The sequence below is a fragment of the Mastacembelus armatus genome, chromosome 21 (assembly GCF_900324485.2).
Source record: "Mastacembelus armatus chromosome 21, fMasArm1.2, whole genome shotgun sequence".
In the NCBI taxonomy this organism is placed as follows: domain Eukaryota; kingdom Metazoa; phylum Chordata; class Actinopteri; order Synbranchiformes; family Mastacembelidae; genus Mastacembelus; species Mastacembelus armatus.
In genome coordinates, this window is record NC_046653.1 from 22,477,883 (window position 1) to 22,496,055 (window position 18,173).

General features: G+C 39.9%; 1 protein-coding gene across 2 annotated transcripts in view; it reads left to right on the top strand.

The window, feature by feature from the left end:
* kalrna (kalirin RhoGEF kinase a) overlaps positions 1-18,173 on the top strand; it is a 100,159-nt gene that overhangs the window by 17,799 nt on the left and 64,187 nt on the right. For both annotated transcript variants that reach the window (XM_026295190.1, XM_026295187.1), the window contains exons 2-8: positions 9,827-9,901; positions 12,535-12,649; positions 15,100-15,292; positions 15,527-15,700; positions 15,818-15,901; positions 16,031-16,162; positions 17,327-17,449. In XM_026295190.1, the coding sequence (XP_026150975.1) occupies positions 9,827-9,901; positions 12,535-12,649; positions 15,100-15,292; positions 15,527-15,700; positions 15,818-15,901; positions 16,031-16,162; positions 17,327-17,449 (896 nt within the window). The remainder of the gene's footprint in view (positions 1-9,826; positions 9,902-12,534; positions 12,650-15,099; positions 15,293-15,526; positions 15,701-15,817; positions 15,902-16,030; positions 16,163-17,326; positions 17,450-18,173) is intronic.

The window sequence follows — 18,173 nt, forward strand, 5'->3', positions numbered from 1 at the left end:
ATTCTCCCTATGAGATAATACCAGTATTAGTCTAACCTGTGGTGTCCTACATGTTAGACACATCATTGCATCTAAACTCTCTCTGCCATAAAACTCAAATAAATGCATATTTTTTTCTCATACACACATGGGACAGTGGTATCGAAGATCAAAAGTGAATTTGGCAACATCCTTTTTCCTACCACTAGTTATCCAGACCAATAAATAGCAGGATTTACTCTGGTGTCTGATTAGCTTTGTGCTGTCCACAGGGAGTCATAAGGAGATTCTTCATTGCTTCTGAAAATACTTTGCTCTAATACGCTTCCCCTTAGCTCTGCATGTACTGCACAACGTCATGCCAGTGCTTTGCATGATGCTGTTACAAGTGTTTAAAGGGACTGAAATGCTCCTGTTGCATGCTTTGCATAGTGTGTGTTTAGCTTTGTTTTTCAACTAAGCAGCTGCTCCTCTTCTGCTATTTAGAGCTTCGACCGTTACTATACAGTGACTTGTTGCTCCTCTTTAGGAAAAATGTCAGGCTAATAGAGAAACAGTGTATGCTGTAATGTCTCTCATCATCTTACAATCACCAGGTTTAAAACAGTGGAGTTTTTTGGCATTGACACACTTTATGAATTGATTCCTGTTTTTTTTCCCTACAAACAACCATCTGGACACTGAAATACACTTTGCTGCCATGAGTTTCACATTATTCCACTGATCAACAGTCGGTGCATTAATGTGTGAGCAAAAGGCAGAGCCTAGTTAATGAACATGGATGTAAACACTGCAGATTTGTACTGTAAATATTCCGATAATTAGCATTGCAGGTGCTGTATAAGGAAAGAAATCCATTCAACCCAAACGGCCCCAGGGATCCTCAGCAGTGTTTTATGGGAAACTGGATGTAAACAAAACTGTAGGGTATAACGTCACTTCAAGTGTTATAAAGTTCATGCACCTCCAGCTCTCTCTGCAGAGTTTACACTACATGTCCGTCCACCATTTCCTACATAGAAAGAAAGAAATTGATCGACGGATGATAGATGGATAAATAGATAGCTAGAAAGACATCAAATTGACATTTCAGTCACCTCCAGGTAGAGTCTGGCCAATTCAGTAGTTTTCAAAATGCAGTGCAATGCATTACTATTATTTTTCTTTATTCAGAAAAGACATGTTAATGCCAGCTGTAAATAGGACAAAGCCTCCACACAACAAAGCATGTTGCCAATTTCTTCTTCCACTGAAACTTTTATTTGTGGATATTTTGCCCAGGTGACTTTGATGTTCGATAGTTTCTTTTTGCCCTTGATACTGTAAGAGTGTGAGAGCGCTGTAAGAGCACTCAAACACAAATGTAGGAATAGATACAAACAGCTGATGTGGCCTAATCCTGGAAGTGAACACATGCTGACGAGACTGGATGACAAGTGTTGCTTGGATCAGATCAGATGACTGTAACCTGTGCTGACGTCACTGATGTTAGATATTACAGGTAATGTGTGTGTGTGTGTGTGTGTGTGTGTGTGTGTGTGTGTGTGTGTGTAGGCTATCCATATAGCCTAATGCATTTAAACGTTCACAGAAATGAATCCAGGGATACAGTGAATTATTTCTCACATTATTTAATGTGATAGACCCTGTGTCTGTGGTAACATATGAGGTTCAGCAGCTGGTTGTTGCAGCAGTTGTTAGGGTGCAGACAGCCTCACCTGTTGCCTTCTGAAGACATTTAGGCACACACATGACCAGGGTGTGTGTGAATGTGACACATGTTATGGCCTCAGGCACACACATGACAGTTTAGTTTTGCATAAAGCTGTTAAACTGTGCTTGTCTCATCATTATTCAAAACTGCGAGATGGAGCAAGCACACAGAGATGCATCTGTCACTGCCAGATGCATGAGGCTGCAGTGACTGTGTGCATTTTGGCTGTAGTTGTGCTGATCTGTGAAATGAGAGACACATTAGGTCATATAGTGATTTATACAGCCTTAATAACCGAAACGGGCGTCTCTTTGCTTTCTGAGCGTCATCAGTGTCACCTTCACGGCCCGATTGAAAGCTTGTGTCTCTCACAAGGTGTCATTACCTTAACACAACCTAAAACTGACTGCTTATCTGACTCCCACTGCATTATGGGTGCATTTCAGAGATGCTAACCGTCCTTTCTGTAAGACTGGGTCGTCATTTAGTTCTCATGCACTGCTTCTACCAGTTCATGTTTGCATGGTGGGGTTAGCAGTGTTAATGGTTCCAGCAGGATCCCATGTTGACCTTTAACATCCACATGTCTGGAAAAACTGAACACCACCTTTATCTTGGCATGTGTATGTGTAGCTGAGCCTACTGTGACCTTACCTCTATAGTTTGTTGTTAGAATAGTGTGTGGGTCTGTGTGTGTGTGTGTGTGCAAGTTTGAATCCTAGCTTGGGTTGAATCAGCTTTTAATAAATCAGTCACTATGTTTTAACATAAAGTCCCTCCTCATTTCTTGGTGACAACTAACAACTTTCGCACTAATGAGTCACTAGGCTGCACCATAAAAACCTGTGAAATATCTCACCTAAGACTGGAGTATTGTTTATAAGGAAACATCTGTCATCATCTAACATCTGTCAAGAGTATGGAAACATAAAGTAGGCCATCTTAATCTCCAAAAACTCTTCAAACATATAATATTTTTGTAAATATACGTATTACTTTGTTTTACTTTTTATGCATTTTATAGGAACTGCTAATAAATCGATGCAAAATGAACCAACATGTTTAATTATCATTTAATTAAATGCTATTGGCATTATCTTTCATGATTTGAGCTGTGTTGTTTTAGTGAAATGAAATTTAAAGTGGTTGAGCTTTTAATTTAAGAAATAGTTCATAGTTTAATTTGAGAAATAGTTTTTGTGGTGCAACTTGCTATAATTTAATCTCCATGTATCCATCTGGTTGCTATGTTTTAGCATAAGTGCATCACATGAATATGATACACTGAGCAGCTACACAAAAGTCACTATACAGAGGAACAAAACATTAGAGCAGCATTTATTCCCACAAATGAAAAAAACATGAATGTTCTCTGAAAGGCTTCTGAAGACTCCTGTGTGTGGGAAAGAGGTTCAGTTTGGTCACTGTGGTTTTTGTGTAGCTTTACCTCTTTGAAGTCACAGCTATATATCACAGAGACACTGTGTGTGTGTGTGTGTGTGTGTGTGTGTGTGTGTGTGTGTGTGTGTGTGCGCGCGCGCGCGTGTGTGCGTGTGTATGTGTGTGTGCGTGTGTGTGTGTGTGTGTGTGTGTGTGTGCTTGCAGAAAACTCTGCAGCACTTTGCTTTACAGTAAATGAACACAAATGAATAAATACGTGTGTGTGTGTGTGTGCGTGTGTGTGCGTGTGTATGTGTGTGTGTGTGTGTGTGTGTGTGTGTGTGTGTGCTTGCAGAAAACTCTGCAGCACTTTGCTTTACAGTAAATGAACACAAATGAATAAATACGTGTGTGTGTGTGTGTGTGTGCGTGTGTATGTGTGTGTGCGTGTGTGTGTGTGTGTGTGTGTGTGCTTGCAGAAAACTGCAGCACTTTGCTTTACAGTAAATGAACACAAATGAATAAATACGTGTATGTGTGTGTGTGTGTGTGTGTGTGTGTGTGTGTATAGCTCTAATTTTATCATTGTTCTACACAGAAATACAAGCATCAGAAAGTCGGTGGATAATGTAGAATAGGGGGCAAAATAAAATTTCACAACTATGAGTCACGTTTAAATGTGGAGTCTAACCAGCCTAAATCAACACAGCACACAGTGAGAGTTTAACTCCACACTGAATTTAATAAGCTGCAAAAAGAACAGAAGACAACAGGTAAAGGGTTTTGCTCTCCATCGAAGAGGATCATGAAATGGTGCTTAGTTTGACATCAACACTGTAATTCCAGTGTACCGTTATTTGCAGCATATTTGATTACATTACAAACAAAATGTGACAAACTGGCAGCCTTTAAAAGTTCACATCAAACATTTATTATTCTCTAGCAGTGACCATTCGAAACAATTATTTTTGTGCGACATTATTGTTCTAGTTATGTTGTTACTGTGATTAGCGTTGACCTTAAAATGGTCCATGTGAACTCAGGTGTCGACTTTGACCTGATGCTGACAGAGGTTCCACGCCCTGACCTGACCTCGTCTGTGTTGACTGAAGCAGGTTTAATTTGAATTCATTACGTTCGTCCTCGCTGGCATGTAAATGAGGCCGGACTCCCAGAGAAAAAGGTTTTCAGAGCAGTCATTCATTCATGGTTATTAGAAGTTTATTCAGCGAGCGTTTTATGCTAATACGCTGCTGCAGGATCGGGAGCTCTGGTTGCTTGGCGCTGCTCGCTCATCTAAGTACAGGACATTTTATTGGACCAGTTTTTGCCAAAAGGGATTTCAGAAGCTTCTGTTACTCCTGTAGTTTTGTTTTTGTAGTCCATGTAATGTTGTGACACACTGCATTATGGGATTGTTAGCAGGAAGCAGAGTACATGCCATGGATGCTACTTTTCTTCCTTTATGAAATTTTTAAGTGTACAACACACACATTGCAAACAGCAAATGTAAAGCAAACAGGGAGTCCTTGTACATTGCACTATTTACTGTTTAGAGTTTAGAGTTGACCTGTGTGCATTAAGGGTCTGAGACTAAAGCACTTTCAATTTCCTGTATCTGCTCTACATCTGGCAGAATTGACAATAGAGCAGACCTTGACTTTGACTGTGACTTTAAGACACAACCTTGTGGATACGTTGCCTGTTCTCAGACCTCTGACTCGTCCTGATCTCAGGTTGAAATATTTAGGTCTGGGTTTGTAAAACTGTTTCTTTTATTTTTCTTCTGTTGGGTGTTGCCCCCTTAGGTGCACGAGACAACATATTCCCCAGCTCCCCTTCTTGTTGCTGTGGTCAATAAAGTCATATACAGTATATGAGTAAGGTCATTCGATCAATATCAAATCAACCTTTAGCGTCACAGCTAATATTATTCTGTATCATTCAACAGTTCTGATAACTGAATAATAACTGAAATGATTTATCAAGTTTAGATCCCAAATATTTATAATCACAGTTTCATAAATACACACAGGTTTGGTTTAATGTAATCACACATGGATTGGATCAAACCAGCTCAAATATGGGTTGACCTGTTTTAAAAGTTCATGCTGCTGCCATTACTGCTTTCTTTACTGCCGCTTGTGCTGCTGGTACCACTCCTGGATTTAATGCTACGGCTGGAACTACTATTTCAGCTACCAAACTCAATTGGTCTGATAATTGCCAGTGAAATTAAATCTCTTTGTTGTATGGATGGTGGGGAGTTCACCGAATACACACTAACATAAAAAAGAGCACACATACTGTACACACAGACGTTGTCTCCATCGATGTAGCGATGGGTTGCAGATGTTCTGGTTGGTTTCTCGATGACGTCAGCCTCATTATGAGGGCACACACACACACACACACACACACACACACACACACACACACACATAAGGTGCTTCGTTCCAGAGCAGCGTGGCAGCGAATATGAAGACCGTCACTCAGGTTTTCCCGTGCCAGAGGGTTTGACTCCCGTGGCTCTAAGACCAGTCTTCCCACTCTGTGTCAAGTCAATTCAGTGCCCCCAAGTTATTTAGTCTCGTGCGTTTAACATCCATATGCTGCTGTAATCACTGCCGACCTGCTTCCGTACCAACACACACTTTATATGTGTGTGCGCGAACATGTCCGATGAAGAAAACACATGGAGGATCAAAGGTATGTGTGTCTGTGAGAGGGGGAGAGCAAGAAAGACAAGCCAAGAAAAGAACAAAACATGCTCGACAGTTACTTCAGTGCTGCATAATACTGTTCCAATACAGACTCATTTTGCTTTAGTTTTAAAGTTTTTAGTTTTAAAGGTAGAGAGAGGACACAGAGAAGGACGACAACAGAGTTAAAACACTCTCAGTGTAACAAGCTCCACTGTTACAGTCACCAGAATAAGACATGAAACCTTTAGTGTTTTCTTATTAAGGAGATCCACTCCCAGCTGCGAATCTCATCAGAAAGCAAACTGAAAATTTGACTAATACATCGACCTCTGAATCACCGCTGTTGTATATCTGATTTCTGGCTTTGGGCTCATTAGAAGCTGTTTAGTCAGGTGGAAAAAACACCTGAGTGATCTCTAGACAGGATCAGGGATGGAAAAGCCTTTATGTACCAAAGACATAATATAATGAGCTTGATGAGCTCGAGCCTCATCCCTGGTGTGTCACAGTCTATGCAGTGAGTAAGCTTGTGGACTCTTTCACCTGTGGACTGCACCCCAGGGCCGTCTGAGCCATCAGGATTCAATGAGACATGTTTGCTTTGTGAACGTGAGCCTGTATTTGGAAATAGATGGTGATAGGACATTTGTGACTTCTTAAATGAAATGTCTTTCCACATTTGGGCAGACTGGTACATTTTTTAAAAATGTTTTCAGATGTTTTCTAAAGACAACCAGAATATTAGTGTAATCGCTCTCCATGCCCCATCTTTGTCTGTCTCTGTCCGACTCTCTACAATTTTGTTTTTATTGCAGTTGATGGACTGTTGACAATTTCTGTCAAGGCCACTGAAGAGAGAGAGTGTGTGTGTCCCAAAGTCACATTGTGCGGGATTTTCTCACATCTGGGGACGATTTTTAGGGGTAAAACTTGGTTTTTGGAGCGGCTTAGTGTAGTTAGAATAAAATTTACTCAGGAAATGAATGCAGTATCCTCACAGTCACAAACAAGTGTGAGTGTGTGTGTGTGTGTTGTTCCTGTTTGCAGGTGTGTGTGTGATTGTATCGATAGTTGAAACTATTTGCATAACCCTTTCTATCACTCTCTCCACTTTTCCTAGTTAGAAAAAAAAAAACCAACAGAGAGAGAAAGATTTTAAATGTTATATTTTAAAAACTGAACATTTTTATTACAGGATTTTTTTCCATACCTGTAAATTCACTATTACATTTTACTGATTCTGTCATTTTTTTTGCGCTTGGTGTAGAAATTTTCATTATCAACCAACCTGCTGATTATTTTAACTATGCCTTTGTGTTGACGTCAAAAATTAGCTTTGTCTAATTTAAGTTGAAGTAGTAACACCATAAAAACTTCAGATGTTAAGCTGAAGACTTCAGACCTCTTCAGATGTAGTGTAGGTTTTTTGTATTAGACTGCATTAGACCTTCAGCCACGAGTGTAGACCTGAGAACTGAATGTCTAGAAAGACTTCTTGACAGTCATGGACCAGGTGATTTACCCAACTTTCTTTTTGGTTCCACACAAAAGCAGAACTTCTAGCCAACGAGCAGGGAGAACTGCAGAACCATAGCCAAACCTGCCTCTGGGTCACCATCACGTTCTCATTAACAACAAGATGAAAATCACTGCCCAACAGAAAACAGAAATGTGTGTGTGTGTGTGTGTGTGTGTGTGTGTTTATCCAGAGAAAAGACTGACAGCTTCCCGTGTGTTGAAATGACAAAAGCTGTTTCCTCTCAGCAGTAATGGACAGAACGCCCAGCCACACACACCAACTTCCTCTGCTGTATGTTTTATGTTATTGGAGAGAAAAAGCTGTGGATGTTGGCAGCACATACACTCTTCTCTCCTCATTCCCTCATTTCCTGGAATGTAAACTGTTTCTCTATGCAGCCATTTAAATTTTAATACAAAGACATACAAATACAGCCTCATCTTTTCTGGACTGACTTCAACTCCATTGTCCAACCAGTCAGCTGGGTCTCACTGAGGAACTTTGTGAAACTGTCAAAGCCACAAAGCTTCTTCTCTGCCACAGGCACTTTTTGTGCCTCTTTAGAGGTTTGATTTAACGTTGTCCTACTGGAATCGGACGGTACCATTAGGTCCTGTGCTTCTGTGTACAGGTGTTTGAAATAACTTTGTACTGGACTGTGTGTCGGACCAGATGGATTCAAATCCAATTAACATTTTGAATGAGACTGGGTTTTAACTGCATCTCCAGGAACCAGCTATGATTTGATTTTGATTTTAGGAAAATGTATGATATGGTCTCAGTCTGTTTGGTGTGTGAGCTGTTTGTCATTCGCACAATTGTATCTGTGTGTGACACGGTGGTCCTACTCTACGTTTCTGACTTGAATCTATTAATGTTCAACAAGGTGAATCTTAAGCATTTGTGACGTTCTTTTCATTGGAAAGTGATACCATGGTTTGTATAGACTCCAAAGTTTAGGAAACATTTTTATTGGGGTTTTTAAACATTGACATCACAGTTCATCTTCTTTGCCTTTGTGCAAGTAACGTTTTAATGCAGTTTGAAACTTTATTATCCCTTCACTAACCAGGCCAGAAATCAGGGAGCTACACTGTCATATTTACTTCAAGTCTTTTTGGAATATCACAGCTTTGTCATATTTATCCATGACTGTATAATCTATTATTCAAGGCATCTGTGTTTTCATTCATTTCTTCACAATATAATAAGACGTGTAAATTGATCTCAGTCAACATCAAGTCAAAATATCAGTTACTGTGACAGATAAAGCAGCTTAAAGATTTGAAAGGTCTGCACTTCATGACTTTGTAATGATAGTCTAACTTTTACATAGAGAGTTGATTATTCCTGGGGCTATTTCCAATGGACAGAAATCAGCAGCAGCTTAGAACAAATGGAAAAATGCATCTTAAATTTAAAACCACACCACATACATTTGAAGGGGTTTGGATACATGGACACGATCCATCTCTGTGCTGTTGGATAAACACTCAACTGGACTTAAATCAATACTATTTGAGTAAGCCCCTGGCACAGTGTCTACAATATGGCACAATATAAGACAGATCATTAACCTTGAGCTACATTAATAATTGGGACTAACTAGTTGGTTGCAGAATTGTTGACAGCTGTGATTGGATGCATGTTACAAGCAACCTTTGAATGTTCATCAGTAAAAATACAAACAGTATCAACAAATCTCATGCAGTTTTTCCAACCTGACAATGATGGATTTCAATATTTAAACAACCTCCTCAGTCTGTGTTTTTACAGCCTTATGTCATAATATAAATCAGGTTTGTGTTTGTGCCAGTGCTTTAAAACATGGATCTGGCTTTTTAAAATGGAGGGATGAATTTAGTTAGAGCTGGCGTCTGCCTCTTTTCCTTTCTGTGTCCTCAGATAAATTTTGCAGACTTAGCGTTCTCACTGAGGAATGTTCTTGGAATGTGTGTGTGTGTGTGTGTGTGTGTGTGTGTGTGTGTGTGTGTGTGTTTTGCAGCCAGAACAGTGTGTCACATGCACATACACACAGCATGACATGTACATTTGGGCTTGCTCTCTACTAAGAGGGGGAGAGGTGACGAGAGAGAGAGAGAGAGAGAGAGAGAGAGCATTACTATAAATGAGAGAGAGAGAGAGAGAGAGAGAGAGAGATTTTGTAGCATGACAGATGGATGACCAGATAAGCTGAGAGGGAAAGAAAGAGAATAAGACCAAAGGACTGCAATTATAAAGATATGAATATTACAAAAGTTGGACTAAATCTCTTATTTCACCACATACTGTACATACATGATTCAGCAGAAAATACTTGTGCGACTGCTTTTGCTGCGTTCACTGCTAAAGTGCGTCTAACAGTTTACAAAGGTGGTCCATGGTTACAGTGTGAGTGATGATGTTACAGAATTTTAAAGACAAACGAAGCAGATTTCAGTGTGTGGGTGTGTGCTCTTTCTCACAGGAATGTTGATCTGATAATGGGATTAAACGCTCCCCCGTTTCTCCCTCTCTGTCTCTCTCCAGGGTCATTCAGGACTGACGGCATCAAGGCATCTGATGTTCTCCCTGTGCTAAAGGAGAAAGTCGCTTTTGTGTCAGGTGAGTGTCAGTCAGTGCCGTAGTTAAATAAAAACCTCCAGCACAAAGAATCTGAGGTTCTGTAGAGATTCAGTGCATCGTCTCTTTCACCATTTCACTCACCATCTTAGTTTGATGGATAGTTTGGACAGATGGATGAATTATTCAGAGTTCAGCTTTTTAGTCTGCACTGTTAATGTTGAAAAACATAAAAATACTTAAAGGTGCTTCACCACCTTTTGTTTTATCTCCTCAGAAAGATAGAAAGACCTGAGCCAGAAGACTCACAAGTTCTCACATGTGCATACAAAATGCATAGGCGGGGAGGCACTGTGGAGCCTTTTAGGCCTTTCAAACTTTATTTATTATTGTTGTATTATTCTTAGACAAAATGTTTTGTGAATTACTCTTAAAAAGTCTCAAGCCAGGCAGCACATGCTTCTGTTTGAAGCTACATTCAGCCTTATTATGCAGATGTTTTGTGAGTATGCCCTCAGATCCCTGGACCTGTGCTGCCCCCACTACTCTAGGGACATTTTGTCAAAGTCCTCATGGTCCACAGCCTCATCCAACACACTAATGAATCTCCATACATGTTGAAGAGCTGGTCCTCTAGTGTAGTCAATGCGGTTTTGCAGCTGAGCTCATTCAAAACTGTGTATATGACAGCGGACCTGAGGATGAGCCCCCTGCAGTGCACAGTATCACGGTGTCGGCCAAACATTCAGGACTGCAAAAGAGATCATTGATGTGGACCAGGATGCACACACCTGAGTCAGGAAACAGGCCGGGAAAATCATCACAGGCGCTTCACACTGTGAACATGACTTATGTGAACTTCTCCCCCACGGCTGGTGCTACAGATCTCTGTGGGCCAAAACACAGAAAACAGACACATGAACATTGTGACACCCCCAAGATGCAGCCATGTTATATATTTAAAGTCTGAGCAAACAAGCTGTAAAATCATGTTAACTCAAAAGTTGACCAACCAAAGATATACGTTTTCTGCAACAGCTGCATGTGTGATACGTACACCTGCACACCTGGTCACAAGGAGCCAAGTAAACCCATAAAGTCCCATACTATCTGGTAATGATTGGAGATTATCTTTAACGCTGTCCATCTAAGCTGTTTAATTGTAAACATTAGCTGCTTTTCTTTTTCCAATGTGATAGTAAATGGAGCTTTTTTGGGTTTTGGAAAATAAAAATATAAATTTGAGCTCAGCTGTAATTTATAAACATGTCTTCAGAAGTTATAATTATTAAAACAAGTACATTAATTGGCTTTTAACCTGTTGTTTTACTTAAAACTAAATTATACTGAAGTATAAACCGGTATATACTAAAATGGTGCTAACATGTTAAAGTGCATTTCAGGCTTATACTAAATTGTTGGTCTTAAAAAAATGTCCTTATACAGGAAGTGTAATATTGCACTAGATATAAAAGCAGTTTTTCAAGTCGTAGTACTGCACTGTAATAATGTTTACTAGTGAAAAAACTTGAGTGAGAGAATGGCAGAGAGACTTAGTGAAAGAAAGGGAGACAGAGAGAGAGAGAGAGAGAGAACATGTAAACGAGTGAGTGCCAGCAACAATCTGTCAACGAGATTCCTCTTTAGATTACAGCAGCATACTCCTTCCCAAATCACACACTCAGATGCACACACACAGACCGATTTTCCACGTCTGAGTAGCAGTTTCATAAACAGTGTGGTTTGTGTTTCTTGCATTAATCTAACCCAAACATCTCTGCACACTTAATTTATCACAGAGAGGGAGAGAGAGAGAGAGTTTGCATTTCGAACGGGTTTTGGAGGCTTTGGAAAGTGTGTTTACTGGCTAATGTAGCTGTGATGGGTGTTATGTTACAGATACCGAGATATTAAAGCTATTAGAATGAAATAATGTGCAGATTAACAGTGATATGGTCTACTTGGTGATAATGGACTGATGGTGGGTGTAGTGTAGAGTAATGTCTGCCCTGTAAAAATAGTTTTCTAATGGTTTCTTTATTGATTTTCTGTCCTGGATTTTGTTTAGATTTTAATGTTAGCATAAGATAGAATCATTTCCATATTTGTAGTTCTGGTTCAGGCTTTAATTGTCATTATTGCTTGAAAAGAAATGACTTCTGAGGAACGTGCATGGAGAAGTGGTACTCTACTAGGACCACTAAAACTACTTTAATAAAACTACTACTAATACAACTACTCTGCTGCTACTGATATTATAAGTGCTTGTATCCTGATGCTACTAATATGATGGCAGCTATGACTTCATCCAGTACTACTACAACTATTACTGCTACTATTTTGTTATGTTGTTATGTTGTTACTGCTGCTATTGCTACTTCTGGTGCTACTATTGCTGCTGTTAATACTGCAACTACTACTGTTTGGCCTGGTGCTACCACTACTACTACCACAGTTGTTTATTTTAATGACAGAACATGTCACTAAAAGGCTCTGTAGGAGTTTCTTGGTGCCAGAGGATGTCTGTAGAGACATTAGCCATCAGGTTGTAGCTGCACAGACTGTAGGATGGTTTTATTGTTGTTTTGGTCTTAATGTGATGATTAAGTTGGTTGACAATAATAGAAATCATTCGTATTATTCATATAATAATCGGTTTGTATGTGTATGTACAGGTGGGCGAGATAAACGAGGAGGACCAATCCTGACATTTCCTGCCAGGAGTAACCACGACCGAATAAAACAAGAAGATCTGAGGAGGCTGGTAACCTACCTGTCTACTGTTCCCAGGTACAGACATTCCCACCTCTCTCTCTACACACACACACACACACACACACACACACACACACACACACACACACACACACACACACACACACACACATATGCATAAGTGTCATGCAAACTAGGCAGACAGGAGTGAAGCTGAGGTTTGAGTGCATGTGGAGTACTTCGGTGTTGTCGGCACTGTGGAATCAAACGCTCCTTTCTTCACCATCACAGCAGCAGATGGAGAGCAGCATTTGATTTGCATCAGCATGAAAGCTGCAGTGTTTGCAGGAGACAGTGGCGAGTCTGTCACACTTAACTTTGAGTCCATTTACTCCTATGGCCTCTCGCCACAGTCTGAAGATGTTACAAGGTCCAGAGAACACTGATCATAATCAATAATCACTAATAATCAGTCACAGGCCGACCCCCATAGCTCTCATAGATATTTGTCCCTTTGTAAACAATGTCAGACTAAGCCAATATTGGTTTTGAACACAGATTTTGTTTGTAAACCCACGTTCTGAGCCTTAGTGAGTAATGTCATTAAAACAGATCCTTCACTGATAATTGGTGTGAAAGAAGCTCGACCTCAGATCATCTGTAGAATTGACTTTGTGACATCCCAGCCAGCAGAGACACCTGCTGCTGAGGCATCATTACCTATTCAAAACAGACAGGGTAGATAGACTGTATTCACAGTTAATTACACTTGGGCTTTCCAATTCATGCTAATTGCTTTAATAAGGTTACAAACCCCACAGCTTTCTTGGTTTAGGCCTGGGCCGTGTCTATGTGGTGACAACAGATATTTCAGAAGGACAACACAGAGTATAAGGGAAAAAAAAGTGAAAACTATGTAAACTTTGCTTAGTATGACCCTTGACATCAACGTAACAGAACACCTTTAGAGTATTTTAAAGCAAAAATAAAAAATAAAACTCTCCATCCAAGATCAGTTGAGTAGAATAAGCTGTGAGTACTGGCAGATTTCTGGATGACTGATACGGTCCATGTGCTAATCTCAGAATTGCATTAAATTGACATGATAACTTACTGAAACATTTTGATGATACTGACCCAGGTGTAGTTGTATTTTTGTTGTATACTGAATGTAATTGCAGTGATCACTGAATGGATTTCAATGTTTTTCGGCAAAAGCCGAATATTTTTAAAACTCCTTGGTGGTGTGTTCAAGGACACGCTCATATCAACAATTCATCTGCTAAAACACATTGCCCTCATAAGCTGCATTAGAAGAAAATCAAATAAAGAAAACAAATGAAATAATTGAATGTGATCAGGATGTGTAAATAAAAATGGAGGCTTTTCATTAGCTAATTAAGTTATGAGACGTCCTTAATGCAACAACAGGGAGAGTTTCCAGACTAGTCTGTGCTTGCAGCTGCACGTTAACACATTTACCTGGCTGACTAGAACACAGCCTGATTGAACCAAAGTAACCCAAAATCTGTATTACCATTCGATCCCTATCAGCATCGCTTTGCTTCCTCCTGCTAATGGAGGCTGCTGTTGCCATGGTGACAAGTGGAGCTTGTGCTTCCCTGAGGCAGATTATTATGGATGTGCTGCTGTTGAATTTATATTAGTAGGGGCTGCATGTGAGTCTATGTGGAGCTGAGGTAATGTCACTATATTTTTGCTTCTAAATCAGCACAAGCCAAATTTGAAACCTGGTGTATTCCAGCATTCACAGCTGCCTCTTCACTGGCGCCTCAGCAGCTTCTGGTCACCAGCAAATATCTGTTTACACATGTTCAGTGAATGTGGTTTGGATTCAACTGTTTTAAACTTTGCATTGCAGTAAATGACCCCCAGCTCTAAGTTAATATCTATGCATGCTCAATACTTATTTGTTGTATACAATCTATATGGCCCACATAGATTAACATGCAAAATGGAGAATCCCCATCTGGAAGGCATGTTTGGAACGTAAGAGCTCCCCTCACTGGAGTTGTGACACTTTGAGTGGCACAACAACAGATTTCAGCTGTGATGGTTAAAATGTAAACATGACAAAATTTTATTTTCACATCAACATGGTGATGCATATTTTTCTGCTCCTGTAAGACCTGCTATAATTACTGCAGCTGCTTTACTCTTCAGCACTGGGGAAATGAGACTAGTACAAAGGACATGTTTAAGTAGTGAATCGTCTTCATCTTTTAATTAGTAACACCATTACTACAATAATGTTTGATCTCATTGAGGCTATTTTGAAGTGGGCAGTGGTTTTTCTTCTCTCATTATCACAGTTTTGTACATTTACTGCTGTAATTGCTGTGGCTCACTGTAAGTTTATAATTAGTTGACTGTATCAGCAAGATAAACTCTCTGTTTAGGATTTTAAAGCTGTTTAAACATTTCTTCTTGACATTGTCCACCGTCTTCCACTACCACCTGTGACCTTATGTACATCTCTGCTGCCGATTCTGTCTCTCCTGCAGTGAGGATGTATGTAAACGTGGTTTCACTGTCATCATCGACATGCGTGGGTCTAAGTGGGAACTGATCAAACCTCTGCTGAAGACACTGCAGGAGTTCTTCCCAGCTGAGATCTGTGTGGCGCTCATCATCAAGCCCGACAACTTCTGGCAGAAGCAGAAAACAAACTTTGGCAGTGCAAAGTTCTCCTTTGAGGTCAGTGGGCTTCTTGTTTTCTTTGGGTAAGGGTGTTTAATTAATCCAACATAGTCTCATTTCAGGTGTGATCATGTAGTGCTGCAAATCCATATTTTTAGATGTAATATTATTGTACAGCTATGTATCAGAAATGCACGTCACTGGAATGTTTGGCACAAACCTGAATCATGTTTCATTGCAAAAAAACATTTATTTTGATGTTTCTCTTGAATTTCTGTTTGTGTATATCAGACCAGCATGGTGTCAGTTGAAGGTCTGGCCAAACTTGTGGATCCCTCCCAGTTAACAGATGACTTTGAAGGCTCTCTGGACTACAACCATGAGGAGTGGATGGAGCTTAGAGTCTCTCTGGAGGAGTTCATGTCTAATGCAGTTCATCTGCTGTCAAGACTAGAGGACCTGCAGGTAGGGGGCCCACAGAGGAATGGACAGATCAATGAATGGTTCATCAAGGAAGACATGGATGGAAAAATTAAAGGAGCCATTAATCCTAGTATAAAAATGTTGTACTGTGTCTTGCAGGAGCTTCTGTCTAAGAAGGATTTTCCTGCAGATGTGGAGGGATCTCGTCGGTTGATAGAGGAGCACACCCAGCTGAAGAAAAAGGTGAGAAACAATTTGTGGTGTTTCCATTAGCCTCTCTGAAGCAAGCTGAACTAAATAATATAGTTCTCTCATAATTACATACAACTCTGAATCATGTTAAGCCATTAAAGTTTTCTTCCTGTCCTGTAGGTGCTAAAGGCTCCAGTGGAGGAGTTGGACCGTGAAGGCCAGAGGTTGTTGCAGTGTATCCGATCTAGTGATGGTTTTTCGGGGAGGAACTGCATCTCTGGTTCTGCAGACTTTCAGAGCCTTGTGCCCAAGGTAACTTGCCCATCCCCATGAAGGTCACTACAGATGGTAACATATAGCTGATCCAGTGGGACAAACTAAAAGTTGTTTTCCTAAAACAGGCAGGGCAACTAGTGACTGGACTAGACTTCACCTGATGTGTGTGTGTTGACAGTGTGTGTGTGTTCACTGCTGTGTGTGTGTGTGCACTTCGGGTGGGTTAAATGCAGAGGGTAATTTCGAGTATGGGTCACCATACTTGACGAGAGTAGTCACTTTCACTTTCACTTTCTTTCATGATTATGTGCCATTTCATTCCTCACCTAGCCAAAGCCCACCGCTCGTTAGCATCCCTCATTAGAGCTAATGAGAAGTACTCGCTGCGTGTTAGCTCGTTAGCTGAAGGACCCCACAGGGAAAGTTGTATAAGAACACAGTGAATTTAATTGCACAAGACGTTTGCATGAAACAAGGAATGCATTTAAATTAATATTTAATATGAGGACTTAAAGATACTTTTTTACATCCTATATAATTGCGTCTTTTATTATTTGAAATTGTCTCAAAGAGCAATGCAAATTAACATAAAGAAAAGTAAAAAACAAAACAATAAGATGAATTAAAAGTAATTTTAACAATGAATCTGTTATTTACAGTGACTGGTAATAACCTTTGTGAAAATGACTGGAGTCCCTGCCTCTTACATTCCTGAAGTTAAAGTATTTATGCTTTTTAGAGGTGTCTGGAAAATGTAACTTGCTTGTTCTTTCATGACCCACAAGTGCACTTGATAAACCTACATAACGTAGCACTGTCTGGAATTTAAAAAGACAGACATGATGAAATAAAAAGTAAAAGTAAAAAGTAACTGAGAGTTTCAAAAACCGGAAATGAACGTTTGTCTGACATAAATAACTGCAAACAGAACTATGGTCATTTTAGGTGAAGTGTTTCAAATGAGATTGGCCTGAAGCCTTATGTATTGAGATGCCCACAGGCACAATCAAATAAATATCAAACTGGAAGATAAAATGTGTTGCAGATGTTGATGAACTGTGGCAAGAAAAAGGCCAAACTTCAAATGTATCTAAGCAGCTGAGCTAAACATTGACTAAATAAGGCAACACAAACATTTATATGATGATTATATATATATATATATATATAAAACAATTGTTACATTATGTGTTTTGCCAGGTTGCCAGTCTGCTGGACAAGCTTCACTCCACGAGGCAGCATCTCCATCAGATGTGGCACGTCAGGAAGCTGAAACTGGACCAGTGCTTCCAGCTTCGCCTCTTTGAACAGGATGCAGAGAAGGTGAGTTGTGCCTGTGGCTGATGTCACCAGAGGAGCAGAGGACATTACTATGGCTGTGTAATAATAGAAGATGCAACAGGTCTCACAATATGCAGTATTAGCTTTTATATATCTCTAAGGCGTGTGATAAAACAGGAACTTGATTAAAGAAAGTTTCAATAGAAATCATAGTTTTAATCAACACTGCATTTCTTTTTCATCACTACGTATGTATGTATGTGTAGGGCCCATTTTCTTCCTCAATGAGAGTTACATCTTTCACACTCTGTCCTGGCACTTGTGTCACTGTAAATGTTTGAATAAGTTAGTTAAACCTTGTGAACACACTGGTAGTTAGTCCTCTAAAATATTTGCCCAAAGTAAAATACCTATATACAGCACTGATTACTCCCTCAGATGTGTGGGATTTCTGGCACACGTAATAAAATACCAGTACACCCTGGTGGAAAAAAAAAACATAATTTTAAAGGTGAGTGGATGCAGATCCATGACGTCTGAACCATGTCAACGTGTAGCTCTGTCTCTTGCTAAAGAGCTGCATGTGTTTGGTAGTATCCTAAGTGTTGTTGACGGGAATGCAGCTTGTACTCACACAGACATACATACACAGACAGACAGGCGTCAGCTGACTTACTGTGTTGTTCTATGCAGAAATCCACATGCAGGAGTGATAAATATTTACTGTAAAGCTAACAGAGAGGAAAAAGAAAACAGTTTTGTCCAC